Below are 16,298 nucleotides of genomic sequence, written 5' to 3'. Positions count from 1 at the left end.
TGCAGGGCTCACGTTGTACCTAATTTTAAGTTTTTACGTAAGCATAAATATAAACTGATTTCCAGTTAAAAGACCTTTTATATCCATACCTTGGCTACACTGCACTGCTGTTGCTTTTGCTCAGAAATTGGAAGGACTTACATGAGTCCCTGTACGTTTTTTTGGAAAAAACGGGCCAGTGCCTTGCTGCCAGTAGTAATGAGTCACCCGCATGTTCACGTATATGCAAGCATATAAAAAACCCTCTAAATGTCACAGTCCTTGTTCTCCTGGTCAAATATTTATTGTTTGGTTTTAACTGTGAAAAGACAATGGAGTGTACTTTTTGTGTCCTCAGCGTGTAGATATGTTTTCACATTCTCTAAAACAGTAACAGAGCCCCGCAGCTGCTGAAGAGTTGTCAGAGAAACAAACAAATGAGCAAGACTTTGCTCGACACAAAGGATTTCAGTTGGATAATCTCTATATACCTTAGCTTACCTTTCTTGCAGGCAGGCAAGAAATACACAATACAGGCTTGTTTAATAAAACATACTTAAAATTTATGCTGATAGTTTTAGGGAAAAGAGTCATAATAAAACCAGATTATACTCAAAAATTATCAGTTAGCAAAGGGTCAGCATAAAAATTAAAATAAATTAGCATAGCTTAAGTACTAGTAGACTGTCTTACTCTACAATGTAATGTTTAACAGACCCACCCGTAAGAAAATGCTGCTGATTTCTGGAAACTAAACTGGAGATTTCTCTCAAGTTTACATACCATTTCATATGGCTGTTTTATTTTATTATCTTCTTTGGGTTCTCCTTTTTATAGAATTTAAGTAGACAGTTTTTAAACAAAAATCTCTGCCTTAATTTTTAATGCCAGCACTGCTATGTCTTGTTACAGGGACAAACAGATTTTTACAAAACTTATACACACGCACACCCCTCCCCTATCCGTCTTTCCAGAAGTAAAAAAGGGAGTTTTAAACTAAGCTGTTTAGCTCAAATTTACTTCCATTTTTTCAAGTTGGCACTTAATTAAGTAAAAGCATGTGCTTTTCTCAAAATGTTGCTCACAGGCAAAAATGACAGACTACGTGCCAGAGAACCCCTTGCAATGTCACAGCAATTTATGCCACAGCACTGGATACAACTGGTTTTAAAATGAAGTAGCAGCCTCAGGGAATCTTGCGCTGTTGTAACATAGCAAATTCTGGCTTTGCCCAAGTTAGGAGAGGAGACAGTAGCTTAGAAACTGAGTCATCTACAAAAAGGTCTGCTGCTCACAAGTTTGTGTTGGTATTATAGAGGTGCTAGGGTGGAAGAGGATGGGTTCTCTTTGGAGTCAACATGGGCAGTAACCCAAGAAATAATCAGAACAGTAAGATCAGTTCAAGAGCTGTGAGAAGAAACCCATGAGGAGCAGGACATTTCAGCATGTCTCTCCAGCAGGCTCAAAGAAACTGCTGGCACAGACAAGCTTCTTAGTGAGTCTTTGGATGAAAACTGAGAGAACAGAAGTCAGGAGTCCTGATGATACAGGCAGCAATTCAAGAGACAAAATGGACTTGGACAAAAACCATGTGGGTACAGTAACCAGGAAAATGAATGTGTTCATGTGAAGACTCATCACTCTGCTCAAAGAAAGAGACCCTTAAACTGCAACGTGTGGAACGTGTCAACAAGAGATGGAAATCTAAATGGTGGACCTACTGATAGTGGATCAGGGCAACCTGACACTAGCACATGAAATTATTAGACTCATACCTTTGTACCATACTGTATAGGGTACTTTATTAATAAATCAGCCCCTTGTTTATATTAAGACAAAATATAATTTGACTCTCAAGATGTTCTATGCAATTCATCAAAGCATTACAGACTTTATCTTTTATCTAAAATATACATATGGTTAACCAAAATATTAAAAGCACTGCTCAGAACACTATTCTACAGGTAATGAATCCTTCTTGACTGAGTCCAATGTTTTAACTCTTTTGATCTTTTTTAAGGCTCCTTCACAAACAGAGGGCTTTCTAAGAGCAATGTCTGCAACAGCCAGTGGCCCTCCAATTAACTGAGGAGGTGTACTTTCGACAGTTACTAAGCGACCAGATCCAATCTGAAAAACAAAATAAATGCATTGCTTGGCATTCATGTTAGCATTTAAAATGAGAGTTAAATCATGAACTGTCTTTCAAAAATATTATTCAGCTGGTGGAGATGCATGCCGAGGTTTCTGAGGTCGACTCAAACTATCCTTTATACTAAATTCACAAACTGTTCCCATCAATACAAAGGAAAAGACAGAGTGTTTTTTTCAGCAGGTACCTTTATGCAGTCTGCTCTTCTGCCTTCATGTCTGATCTTATGAACAGAGGAGAAGAAAATCAAGCCTTTACTACATTAGAAGTTTGTTGTGCAATGTTACTTGGATTTATATATAATATCAGCCATGGTTTTTCTCTTCAGAATTTCACTATACATTTAATACTTCAAAGAAAAAAAATGGGCACAGATCCTGTTTCTCTCAGAATGCAATTTCCTATAACTGTTGCTCCAGGAAAACTCCAAGACTGACAGAGACATACACTTTCCAGTCTCAGGACTACTCTTTATACTGAATAGATTCAGGTCTTTGAATAAAAATCCCTGAGTGACAACTCTATCTTCTAACCATGACCTACTAAAACAAACAATGCAACTCTTTGAGGGCATATGGGTGACACGTTTAATGACTTGACCTTGCCTGGTTTGCAACAACCGTCTTAGATTAATTTTCACCTCTCCCTGCTAAGGGTGTTTGGCAAAGAGGAGGGAAGAGGATTGTTCCATGAAAAAAATTGCCAGCCATATCTGTCATTTGTAGTTCTTCTAAGCAATGTACCCAAGGAATTTTATCTGATGTTCCTGGTGTGTTAATTTTCTTAATACACTTATTCTGCAAAGGGGGACTAACCTTTTCTTGTTTTTGTCTAGAGTTGTTGAAATATTGATTATAGACACATGAAGATATTTTCTAGTTAAATCCTCTCTCTCCAGAGAAATGAGTAATCTTGGCTCGAGGTCCGAGTCTTTAAAATAAAATCTAACGATGTATTTCTCTCTACTAACAATATCCAGAATACTCATATTTGTATCTAAACTTTTCAGGTACTTTCTGCAAAACATTGCTGATTAACAGGTGCACTGATATATGCACTTAACTAAATATGTTTTTCCAGCCCACTTCATCTTGCACTCACAGATGTGTCCATCCATAACTTTCAGAAGTTTAGGGCAAAGATAATTTGATAAAAATCCTAGTCCAGTACTCTGAGACCATCCCCTTGCTTCCTGTTAAGCACCTCCTTTCTTCATCACATCAAACATGAACTGCCTCTTTTCTTTTTCAGGATGCAGCCACCTTAGTTGTCTCATTCATGCCAGACAGCCCATGATAGTACAACCTCTTGCCTTTGTGTATGTTTAAAAACAGCACCTCATGGTTGTAAGAGAACAATCCCCCCTTGGAAAAAAAGGGGTATTGCACATGTTTAGTTAGCATGAATCTAGACTCCCTTCTTTTTGATTAACCATTGTTAATATTTAATCTAAGCCTAGCGATGGGATGTTGTGGCCATTGGCTCACTCATTTACAGGCTGCTACGGTATTACTGATCCAGGATGCACGGAGGCTGACTTTGCGACAGAAAATCACCATTTACGTGCCACAGACTGTTACAGCAGTGTTAGAACAGAAAGGACAGCATTGGCTATCCCCGAGCAGAATGGTACAGTATCAGGCAATACTGCTCGAACAAGAAGATGTAATAATGAGTGTCTAGTGCCTTAAATCCGGCATCCCTGCTGCCTTTACATGAAGAAGAAGGGTTAGTGCATGACTGCTGAGAGACTACTGAGCAGGTATATTCCAGCCATGCAGGCCTGAGAGGTGTCCCCTTACAGGACCCTGACTGGGAATTGTTTACTGATGGGAGCAGTTTTGTCATCAAAGGGGAACAGAAAGCTGGACATCTGTTGTCACTTTGAAAAAGGAAATAGAGGCAGCACCTTTGCCAGTGAACATTTCTGCACAGAAAGCTGAATTAATTGCACTGACTCGAGCTTTAGAAATATCAGAAGGAAAGTGAGCCAATATCTATACAGACTCAAAATATCTGTTTGGGGTAATACATGCACATGGTGCAGTTTGGAAGGAGAGAGGATTGTTATCATCACAAGGAAATCCTATAAAATATGGCAAGGAAATTTTGAGACTGCTTGAAGCAGTTAATAAGCCAAAGGAAGTGGCAGTGGTACATTGCAGAGTGCACAGGCTGGTATAATTAAAAGAAATCAAAGGGCAGATGAGACTGCAAAAAGAGCTGCTCTGTTTGCAAGGACAGCAGCCTTAGTCCCTGAACGAACTTCTGATATTGATGTTCCTGAATACACAGAGAAAGAAAACTGGGTAAGTTTCTAAATTGTGTTAAGACCTCTGAAGGACGGTGGAAGACTCCAGACGGACAATGTGTAGTTACTCCGCAAACAATGAGAGAACTTATGAAGAAGACACATGGTGCCACTCACATGGGAGCTGAGGCACTGGTAGAAATGACAAAAACATACGCAATAGGCATTAATATGCTAAAAACTGCCAAGGGTATTGCAAAAGGTTGTGAGACCTGTTTAAGAAATAATCTGAAAATTCCGTAGAGACCCTTAGCAGCAGAGGCAGTCACCGGCAAATTGATTTTTCAGAATTACAAAAATGTAAAGGATATAAGTATTTATTGGTAATTGTTAATACCTTTTCAGGCTGGCCAGAGGCTTTCCCATGTCACACCAACAAAGCCAGAGAGATAGTGAAAGTGCTTTTAAAGGAAATAATACCTAGATTTGGAGTCCCTGAGGGATTTTCGTCAGACAGGGGACCCCATTTTGTAGCAGAAGTTACCCAAGAAGTTTCAAAATTTTTGCAGATTAAATGGAATTTGCAAACTCCATGGAGACCACAGTCTAGTGGGAAAGTAGAAAGGATGAATCAAACAGTTAAACAGAGAATTAGAAAATTATGTCAAGAAAGCCAGACGAAATGGACCAAGGTTTTACCCTTGGCATTACTTAGAATAACACTGCAGATGCAAGAAAAAGTTAGCCCGTTTGAAATAATATATGGGAGACCTTATGTTGTAAGCTTCACAGGGAAAGTCAGTCAGATGCACCTGAATGGAGATCAGATTCTGAAGGACTACTTGATTTCTCTGGGCAAGGTTATTAACTCCATAGGTATATCCTGGTTAAAGCTTCTGTGCCTTTAGATTCACCAGTGCACCCCTTCAAGCCTGGAGATTCAGTTATCCATGAACGTGGAAAGACGAACAACTCACAGAGACGTGGAAAGGACCTTACCAGGTGCTGCTGGCTACAGATACTGCAGTGAAGACCCAAGGAATTGAGTCCTGGATCCATTACAGTACAGTAAAGAAAACACCTGCACCTCAGTAGACTTCTGCACCAAAGAGATCCTTGAAATTAAATATAAAATTCTATCCAGTTTTGAATTATTTGAGTAAGATTGTATCTAGGGAAAATAGTTTTGTATGATATTGGATAATTATTTGTGAAACTAATAATGAAATGGTTGATTGATGTGGGTTTTCTGCTAAATTGGATGGGAAAAAGTGATTCACAAATTATGCTGCCACAATGGGACAGATCAAAATCTATGTGAATTACTAGCCCAAGAGGAAACCAACAGACTCTCCTGTGTTGGATCTGGGAATTCAGTTGGAGAGATGTAGAGTTCATGCTTGACAAGAGTTCCCACTCCCCTAGAACTACTCAAGAATTATACCTATAGCAGGCCCTACAGCCTATGAAGAACTAGAAGTGAAGAAAGATGAATGCTAGAAGTTAGGGTATGAGGGATGCTCCCTGCTAAGAATTGTGTTACTTTTGAAAACTGCACTTCAAAATGTGACAATGTGACACAATTACAACCCCTTCTGACTTATGAAAGAACAGGGACCATAAGGTATGCCTGGTTCCATACTCAGTTACCTTTGGGATGGTTCTTACTTTGTGGAAGACTGGATTATACTTATGTTCCAGCGAATGTAATCAGAGGTCCTTTTTCTACAGGGAGACTGGCCCCCTTGCTTCTAAGTAAAAAGGACTTACAACATGAATCAAGAAAAAGAAGAGATGTCCATCCGCTACCTAGTGACTGTGATTCACAAATCATTTTATATAGTCCAAGTGAAATCACAGCAGCTTCCATCCTCACCCCTGGAGCTGGAGTAGCTATGAATTACCATGTTCTAAAGTGAGTTGTTTGTGTGCTGGTAAAAGATACAAATTTTGCTTCACAGGCCTTGGCAGCCATTGGTACTGAAACAACCCAAATCCAAGAAGCCACCTTAGAAAACTGGGCAGCTATTGACTATTGTTGAGACACAATCATGGTTGTGAGGAATTTAAGGGGATCTGTTGTTTCAATCTTACAGATAATTCACAGCTACTAGAAAATAAAACAAAGAAATTGAGAAAATTAGCCTCTGGAGCTTATGAAAGGGAAGGATTGGGTCTTTCTTGGTTAACCTCGTGGCTTCCCAACTTAGAATGGCTAATGCAACTGTTTGTAGTCATCTCACAGAATCACAGTCACAGGTTGGAAGGGACCTCAGGGCTCATCTAGTCAAACCTTTCTAGGAAGAGCACAATCTAGACAAGATGCCCCAGCACCCCGTCCAGACGACTCTTGAAAGTGTCCAATGTGGCCGAGTCAACCACTTCCCTGGGGAGATTATTCTCCCCATATCTTATTGATTGTACTAATAATCATAACCTCTTGTTGTCTTATTCAGTGTACCCTGAGGAGAGATGAAGAAATGGTTTGAGACTTGGAGGTATTAAGATGCCTCAAGCCTCAAAAAGGGGGGAAATGATTGTAAGAGAACAATCCCCCCTTGGAAAAAAAGGGGTATTGCATATGTTTAGTTAGCATGAATCTAGACTCCCTTCTTTTTTGATTAACCATTGTTAATACTTAATCTAAGCCTAGCGACGGGATGTCTTGGCCATCAGCTCACTCACTTCATCAACAACAAGCTTTCTTTTTAGAAGAAAAATGAAGGAGAGTTGATAGGAGAAAACAGCTTTAAGTTGTTCTTGCGTAACAAGGGTTAGGATATCTCATCTGTCAAGATCACCAAAGACCCCTGAAAACAGGAAGGCATGCATGGAAGAATCTGAAGCGGAGCCAAGAAGAATGACTTAATGTCATTATGCAACCTATGTAGATTAGAATGAATATGTATTAGACAGGTAGAATATGTATGGATTTATTGTATAAATATGATAAGGTAGCCAGCTTCGGAGTGCTTGATTTATGGAAAACCACCGAGCATCCAGTCTTGTGCAACCCTGAAATAACTTTGCAGTGTCTCTTCTGAGTGTGTGATTATTGGATCATTGCACACTGGGAGACAAATCTGCTTTTAGGACAACAATGTTTTTTCTTCCTTGTTTCTCCTTCCATGTAAGAGCAACTTATAAGCAACCAAAAAGCTATCCCTCCCCCTACAATCCTCCTTAGCTGTGACGCTTACACAGAAATCATCCAGCTAGCTCACAAGCAGTTACTGACTGGAATGGAGATTCTCCCACATCTTACCATGTCAAACTCAACATCTAAATACGCTGTTATGCCCAAATAAGATTTTAACAATGGCTTTTATTTTCTCACAAGTCAATTAACTGACAGAAATGAGAAAAAAAACCCCTTTTCTGCAGATGCAATGAGTGGCTTATCTGCACACAGTCAGGAACGCACTTACTGACAAAGGTCAACTCTACCAACATATTAGGCATCACACAGAGTTACCCAACAATAAACGAAGGAGGTCTTGACCTCAGCAAGGTTTTCATGAAAGGCTGTCCCACAAGAGGTACATGTCAAGTAGCATAGGGACCATCTTGCCCACGCTTTCTTTGAGTAGTTGGCAGATCTGAATCTCATTCTGAACTACCACCTGTTGTGTGAGGATATGTCAGAAGGGGAAGTGGTGCTTTGCGGGAAATATAGATTCTTTCTTACATACTTAGAGCTGGCCAACATAAGCATTATTAAAGAAAGAATAAGCAGGAGCACATACACAGCCAGAATAAACTCCAAACCACTTACACACTAACGAAAACTAAACAGTGTCACTGGGATTACTTACTGTTGTACCAAGGTCTTTAATATCTGTAGAATGGACTGCTCCATTTTGAGGCTTCAGTTTAGATCTGGAAGCCTCTATTAATTCTTCTTGAAGCCTTTTTGCTTTCTAAAGATAGTTAGAAAAAGGGCAAAATTGTTTTAATCAGAATGAATTGTATCATTTGCACTTGTTAGAAAATATACAAACAAAATGACAAAATAAATGAGGTGATAATTCTATTGGCCTTTAATTGTAAGCACCCTCCCTCTGTTTTTTTACTCTCTCATGTACTCGGGACCTGAAAACCGAATGAACGGAAATGGCTTCACAAGGGCAAGAAAGGAATAATCACTTGCTATGACCTGCGAGCTATATTCTTTCTAATGTATCCATATATGCTCTCAGCCTTCATCACTGCAAGAGGACACTGCTGCCTCATGTTCAGCTTCCCACCCCACAGACAGTACACGCCTACATAGCCTGTCAGTCCCCAGGCTGTTCTGATGCATGACAATCTTAATATATCCCAGATGTGTGACTTCACTTTTTCTTTTCCTGAACTGCATAAGCTTTTGGTCAGCCTATCCCTCCAGCTTCTCATGGTCCACCTGAAAAGCAACCCTACCTCCCAGCATATGGATTGCTTCCTCCAGCTCAGTGTCATGCATCAACGTGATGAGGGTGCATACTGATGCAATATCCAAATAATTAATGAAAATTATAAAACAGTATCAACCCTATAATTAACTCCGAGGAATATCACTCAAATCTGACTGTTAGTTAAACTTTAATCACCAACCACTGTCCTTTGAGCCCATCAGTCCAGCCAGTTTTTCATCTGACTTGTAGTCTAGCTGTAGTGGGCAACACCTATGTGTAGTCCAGTCCATATCTCTCTCCTCAGTTTGGCTGCAAGGATGCTACACAAGCCTGTGCTGAAAACCTTGCTAAAGCAGAGAGAAATAACATCCATCTTCCTCCTTCTGCAGAGCTAGTAATTTTATCACAAAAGGCAACCATGTTGGCAAGGCATGACTTGGTAAGGTAAATCCATGATGGCTATTTCCAATCACGTTCTTGTCCCTCATGTGCCTAAAACAGCTTTCCAGGGACTCTGTTAAAACTAAGAAGCCTGTAGTTCTCCAAATCCTTTTTCTGTCCTTTTTTTTTTAATTTCTAATTCTAGCATAGATCTTCACCGCAGGCCAGTGAGATGCTCGCACATAAAGAAAAATGTTCTCGTTGGTATTTCCTTTGGGAAATAAAGAAAAATTAAATTCAGCTGCCAAAGCATTTCTTTTAAGTCTGATTTTATCAATTCTCCAACTTAGTCTGATTACCCAACCAGGACTAACATTTTTATTGTTCTTTTGGAAAAGTGCTAACATTGTTAAAAGAAACTCCTTCCCTCATAAAACATTTCCCATCTTGAATGATGTCTGCTTTATTATAATGAGGGAATGAAGTGTTAGAAAAAATAAAGAAAAGAATGACCAGACTTTTAGTTTCAACAACTTCAGGACATATATACATATATATACACAGTGTATGTACGTTTACATGTACATATATACACACACAGAGACAAACAACCCTCCCCTAATTGCAGATGTGTAAACAATGTTGATCCCCAATTTGTGACTGTAATCAGAAGAGCGAATCATTGAATCACAGAAGATCAGAAGAGCCAATGATTGCATAGCTTTGCCAGTACATCTTATGGGTTATTATTCTATGCCTGTGTGAATACATTGTATTAGATATACTTACTTTAACTTCTACTTGAATATCCTCATAACTCATCAAGAAATGTGTTTGGAACTTCCCAATTATTTTAAATACACCCTGAATGTAAATTTTGCTCCATCACTCAGAGATTTCTTACCTTCAATGCCTCGTAGTTTGATGTCCGAGCCAAGAAATTTTCCCAAGATTTATTTACAATTTCTCTCTGCTTATGGATAGCTTGGATCTGTAATATAAACAAGATTTACAAGATGCAACACAATCCTATTCTCATAAGCTTTCCTGAACTCTTTGCTTGTGCTGTTTGGATAGTAGGTTCACCTATGCCCTTTGGCTACCTTAGCTCATCCCTCTCACTGGAGATTGGATGATAATATTGTCCTTGTCCTTTAAAGACTTCACTCATGCACTGCCTTTTAAAAAAAAAAAAAAGGCTTACCTTCTCTGTTGCAACAAATTTTCCTCTCTTCCAAAACAGATGTTGGAAGAGTACCAACTCTTTCAGGAATACTTTCTGTATATTGTCACTCTAATGCTGAATAACAGAGATGGAATCAGTTCTGGTGACAAAAGTGCAGGCATCATAATGCATGACAATCCCTCAAAAACACTAGCATGAGAGTTTAGACAACTGGACCAATTGTTCTTACTTCTCAGAGAGCAAGAGAGGATGAGGCAGTAGATGAGCAAAAATGCCAAATGCTTGCCTTATAACCAAAGTTGGAAAACATCTATACCTGCTCACTCTCAGCATGCTGGGAAGCACAAAGCCCTGCTTTGTGAAGTAATGAAGCTTTGAGAATATTCAGCCAGGGGAGCTTATAACAGAGGCTTATGTTTCATTTTAAGAAGCAGATGTAGTTGTAATAGGTACTTTACATTGCTATCTGCTACAGATGAACACAAGTGCAGCTTACAGTAACATAATGATCATTTCTCATTACACTATTGCTGATGTGTCACTGATGATACTGCTTCATTTTTTCATGTTACTCTCTAAATATTGGCAATATTATACAAATTGGGAGAACTGAGGTTAACCTAATTTAATTTAAAGTTAAAATTTTACTGCTGAGACAGATTAATATATCTTCAGTGTACCCATACAGAATTCTCAACATTATATAACGGGAAAATCTTCAAACAGGTTGACAAAAAAGCTTTACATGGGCTTTACTTGTTTAAATACTCCTTGTCTTACCTTTGCATATGTTTTCTCCTCCTCTTGGATTTCTTGGTGATGTTGACTTTCAAGCACTTCAGTCTGCAGAGCAGCAATCATTCTTCCAGTATTTTCTGATATCTCTGAAATAACTTTCAAGGCTTCCTCATCTGACTCAACAGGCCTGAATTCTTCTTTTAGTTCTGCACACAGTTCACTCCAAACTTCTCCAACCTGTGTGTGAAACAGACACCACACTATTTGATATTTGTATCTTTTTTCAGTTCCTATTATTCAAAATACAACAGAGGAACAATATCTCTCCTTGTTGTTGTTTCACTTCCCAGAATTTTTATGAAAGGTTAGACTTCAGTAACATTATGCCAAATTCATTAATGATAATCCTCCCTAAGCCCAAGCTTGACTCCACCGAGCAGTTACAGGAATGCTGATAACTACAGAAACTCAGAGAAACTCAGAGAAACACAGATAGCTACAGGATACCAAATTACAAGAATGAGATGTTGTGTCCTTCTTAAAATCTCAGACTGTGCACATTATCTGTGCAAACTGCAATACGAGACATAAACCGAAGTTGGAATTATCAACTAAAGATTGAGTCTTGCTAGTTCCTGAACACTTTAAGCTCTCACAGACTTTGCTCCTAGGCAGAAAATTGGCATAAACTGAAGCATCTTTTGAGCAGGATGGCTCCCACAAAGTTTGTTATCTTGCTCTCGTTCCCTATAGGAACATCATTCTTCACTTTTGACAGTATGGATGGATACTGCATGTGGGGACAAAGATGGGAAAGCACAGAAAAACCTTCATCAGAATGTGTATTTAATGTCATTTTTCATAGCAAACTGCCCCCCTGAACTAACCTTACTGCTCAAAGAGGCAATCCTACTCTCCAGCCCTTCCCCTATTTCTTACACCTACCCTGGCGCATTCCTGTGTCTTGACCTAGCGAACAGTTAAAATTATTTCTTTCTGAGTTATTTTTAACTACATTGGTTTCTAGTCTTATTTTCTATGCAGTCACAAACATTTATAGCAGTACAAAGGAAGGGTCTAGGGAGTGCTCAATGATGGAGGTGGGATTGTTTCTTTTGATGGTAAATACTGGCTTACATTCTCTGTGAACCTATAGGTGACTTGTGACATAGGTGACAGCTTTTGAAGGGTTATTTGTTTGTTGTGTGCTGAGATATACCTGCTATTTTTGCAAACACATATATAGTAGTAATATTTTCTTCCATTATACTCACTTTAAAGTCAATATAACGCTGTATGATGGCAAGCGTGACAAAATCCTTAGCAGATAAGCCAGGTAAATTTTCAAAACCTAAAAGAATATTAATCATGTCAGTATCAACAGCATGATGAATTTATCTTAAAATACAAAATTCTAAAAAAAAGGCACCGTCTTATTTATCATATAATCACATGCAAAATCTTCATCACAATAAACCAATCAGTCACTCTTCTAATCTTGAGCAGGCTTTTGGTGACAAAACCCGTTTTCTCTGTAATAAATTCACTCTATAGTAACTCTTTACTTATGAGTGGCTCCGTTAATAACGGAGTGTTGATGATGCATCTCAAAGTTTCCTTCGACCTTTTTTTTCTATAGCGGCTTTATTGACTGCCAGTGAACAAGTTCAGTTTAATGACAAACAGGACACTGACAAAGCTATTCACTTGTCTTACCAAGCTTGCACAGTAGTGAATAAAGTTTTGCCCGTATGTTTTCTGAAACTTCCATGATGGCAAAGCTAGGACAGTTGGCAGGCATGGGGATGACCTCTTGCTGTTTCTGGAAGCTGCTAGCAACAGGTCTCTTCATGTCTAATAATTTCAAAACACAAAAGCAGAGTAGAGGAATGAGGAGGTAGTATGTTCCCAAAGCTATTAAAAATAGAGGAAATTCTATCTGTGTAATGAATTATGAAGACCTTTAGCAGGCATCTATGGACATATTCTTTTCCATGATGCCTCCTCCAAACGAAGACAGTGCCATCTTACTTTGTGGATACCACGTAAATAATTTTGATAGTTTGGCCAGGAATTTGAACATAATTGGGGCCAGGAAATATTAATTAGTATGGCTAAAGATTTGCAAAAGCATAGCACTCTCCTTGTAACATATAACAAACCACAATGCCTTTTGTGGAAGAACTTAAGTAGTTTAACCGTCCAGCATTAGAAAAGCTGTTCAGGATACTAGTTATGGTTCTGTTCATTACCTAGTTCATTCCCAGATGATGTAGAAAATGCCATCTAGTGGCCAGACTCTAAACAAAATAGAAGGTATTTTGGGTTTAGTAAGAACTACAGCATAAAGCTATAAATATTGTGATTTACTTTCATCAGGATTCAGACTGCAAAAGCCAATAATGTCTTTGTTTTACTTTATTCAGTAGAACTGCTCACAGTTTCACATGCATCATAAAACTTACCTACAATCCTTCCATATTGATCACGTTTGACTCCTAGCTCCAATTCCTCCTGTCTCCATAATTGTATTAGAAGGTTAGCTGCTGTTTGATCTTTCTCCCCTCGCCAGGTACTGATGTGCGAAGTGGTTTTAGGGTTGTCACAAAATTCAACCAAGATTCCAAGAATTATATTGCACAGGCTCTTTTGCTTTAACTTGGAGAAGGGAAAAGGAAAGAATGTTTTAAACTGTTCAAAACACAGTAATGCCTACCTTCAAAAAAAATAGGGAAACTATGTAATATGTAATCAAGTAACTGCAAGCTCTTCATCACAACTATTTGCACAAAACTGGTGTACAAACTTGTAAATCTTGCAAGTTTCTGGAATCCTGCCATGCAAAGTTCCATAAATCAAGGAACATGAGGGGAAAGACTGCTGGATCATAAGATGCGCATACCTGTGTGTAGAATTACATAATAGGTTTTGTATACATGCCTCCAGGCTCACATGCTGGAGAATATACTACTACTAAGATTTATTTTTGTAAGACATGGACTTTAAAGGCAGTGGCTGTGCAGTACCACACAGCGCCTGTTCTGTTTTGTGGCCAGATCTTTTAGCAGTAGCTGCGAGTAGGAAAGGGTCTGCAGCCTTGCACTGCAAGGGCATCAGAGGCTGGCGGTATGACCAGCAACAATGACAGAATGAAACAAGGAAGGTGCATGCTTATTTTGTGAGACGTGAGATGCCTGTGCCAGCTCTATGGCCAAGACCCACAGAGGTAGCTATACATACAAAATACGTGTACAAAGTAACTTAACACATCAAATTTTAAAGCCTTGAAGTGTATACTAACTCTGCTCTTACTAAGTTCAATATGAAGTAAGAACTGAGATGCTTTTCTAAACAGAGATTTCATCCAAAATAAGAGCATAGTTTGAGTCTTCTTTTTAAAAAGAGTGTATTTTTGGTAAATTTAAAATTTCCTTTGTCAAATACTTATTTTTAAAAAAGATACACGGAAAATCCATCCAATAATTTCTGAGCAGATAACCTGGTGTGTGATAACTTTCCTATCTCTGGGAATTACACACACTGATCTTTTTGTTAGTATTATAGCACTCTTAGGAGATGCCGTTAACAAAAATAATGCAGTTTTCCATGTTGTTTTACTACTCTCTCATTCTGTAACGACAATAATAAAAATACCTACTGCCAACAAATCCAGAAGGAGAAAAATGCCATGTTTTTCAAGAAAATAATCCTCTGCAATGTAACATCCAATGACACAGGACCTTAAACAGAAATAATTTCACTGTGTAGAAACACTTGTGTGCTTTAGAACATTGTACAAACATTTATTTTACTGAATTGCATAAATGTATCTGGTATGCAATACGCTTCATACTTTCAGGGTGTAGAAAAATCATGTTTCCCATGCCTTTTCATTTACCCTGTATAACTAAATATACCTTATTGCTCTTTCTTCTCTTGCAGGTGGCACACCTTCCTTGTAGCAGCCCAAGAAATTTGGCAGGTTCCCAATGAACTGGATTAGAATATGGATTTGATCTAAAACTAAGTCAGTGAGAGAGGCTAAAATTTAGCTAGATCACATCCCTGGTCTGGCTTATTGCAGGGCTGTGTGAATATTTCTGCCAGCAGAATCAAGGGGGTGAGACAAGCAAGACTCTTTTTTCGGCAATAGTATTTGCTTCTCCCAGCTTAAAATGATCATAAAACCAGCATTCATGTTGCTATTGCTTCCTTCTCTTATTTCCTCACTTACAGTCATTAACACAGAAACTGAAGGGATCTTCTGCATCATTCTTTTCTCCCAGGCAAACATATCTGGCTTTCAGATTTGGCTTTTGATGTATTTATCAACCTCTGCCTTAAATTAACTTCCGGTTATCCGCCTACATACTGGCTTTCTTTGATAGCAATCTTTAAAATATTTCTAGCCCAATATATCCAGTTCACAAACACTTCTTATGCTTACACTAGTTTTTAGCTAATATTGGTCTATTCTTGCCTTCTGTTTACTTCTCTGAAGTTATTTACAGACTCTAACCATACACCTTTCAGAAATTCTTAGGTAACTCTCATGTCAGGAGGTCACTCTGTGTGGGGAGATAGACTGCTGTGTAGAGATTCAGGTTGTTATATGAACCCCTACTTAGAAGAGAATACATGCAGAATACGCCATTTATTTTGTATCACTTTAAATAAGTCACATTGTATAAAGGATTTTTATACCTTTTAAACAGAAAAAAGGCCTATATGTGCAGAAAAAGGCCATAGTATTGCAGACCTAAAAAATACAAGACTTGACATTTTTAAGGGTTACTGCTGCTAAAATACTTTACTAACCACAAGCAGTCAAGTGCACTGAAGAGGAGATAATTGTGGCCTAATCCACTATGTAACTTCTTTGGATCCATCTGAATGAATGGGATAAGTATATCCACTCCTTCATAGCTGAAGAGTTCCTGTTGAAATGTTAATTAAAGCAATATGTTTCTTAAATAATATTTACTAAATAGCTCCATATAATAAAATACAAAGGAAACTGAAAAATTTAAATATTTATATCATAATAAATTTGGCCCACTTGTTAGAGCAGGATATATTCCTTATGATACACATAAGAAAAACAGATTTTCAGCTTTCCCAAACTGCTAATCTCGTTCATTAACACACTTCAATATTAATTTAAAAACCATGTAAAATAGCAATAGGTGAGACCCTTCCTAGTGGAATTCTGAGTGA

The 16,298-nt window shown here is 38.3% G+C and overlaps 1 protein-coding gene across 5 annotated transcripts in view; it reads right to left on the bottom strand.

Annotated features, from left to right (window-relative positions):
- Positions 1 to 1,764: 1,764 nt before the first annotated feature.
- CFAP69 (cilia and flagella associated protein 69) overlaps positions 1,765 to 16,298 on the bottom strand; it is a 30,583-nt gene continuing 16,049 nt past the window's right edge. For 3 of the 5 annotated variants that reach the window (XM_075082791.1, XM_075082792.1, XM_075082793.1), the window contains 9 exons: positions 15,900 to 16,018; positions 14,740 to 14,821; positions 13,547 to 13,739; positions 12,798 to 12,935; positions 12,356 to 12,432; positions 11,124 to 11,318; positions 10,062 to 10,148; positions 8,198 to 8,302; positions 1,765 to 2,109 (listed from right to left, as the gene is read on the bottom strand). In XM_075082791.1, the coding sequence (XP_074938892.1) occupies positions 1,933 to 2,109; positions 8,198 to 8,302; positions 10,062 to 10,148; positions 11,124 to 11,318; positions 12,356 to 12,432; positions 12,798 to 12,935; positions 13,547 to 13,739; positions 14,740 to 14,821; positions 15,900 to 16,018 (1,173 nt within the window). In that variant the 3' untranslated portion in view covers positions 1,765 to 1,932. Of the gene's footprint in view, positions 2,110 to 8,197; positions 8,303 to 10,061; positions 10,149 to 10,361; positions 11,319 to 12,355; positions 12,433 to 12,797; positions 12,936 to 13,546; positions 13,740 to 14,739; positions 14,822 to 15,899; positions 16,019 to 16,298 lie in introns of those variants that run through there. The other 2 variants (XR_012658868.1, XR_012658867.1) reach the window with 2 other exon arrangements.

Source organism: Phalacrocorax aristotelis, chromosome 2, assembly GCF_949628215.1.
Source record: "Phalacrocorax aristotelis chromosome 2, bGulAri2.1, whole genome shotgun sequence".
Lineage (NCBI taxonomy): Eukaryota > Metazoa > Chordata > Aves > Suliformes > Phalacrocoracidae > Phalacrocorax > Phalacrocorax aristotelis.
Note: the sequence above shows the minus strand (reverse complement) of the source record. Positions and strands in the feature narration are given on the sequence as shown.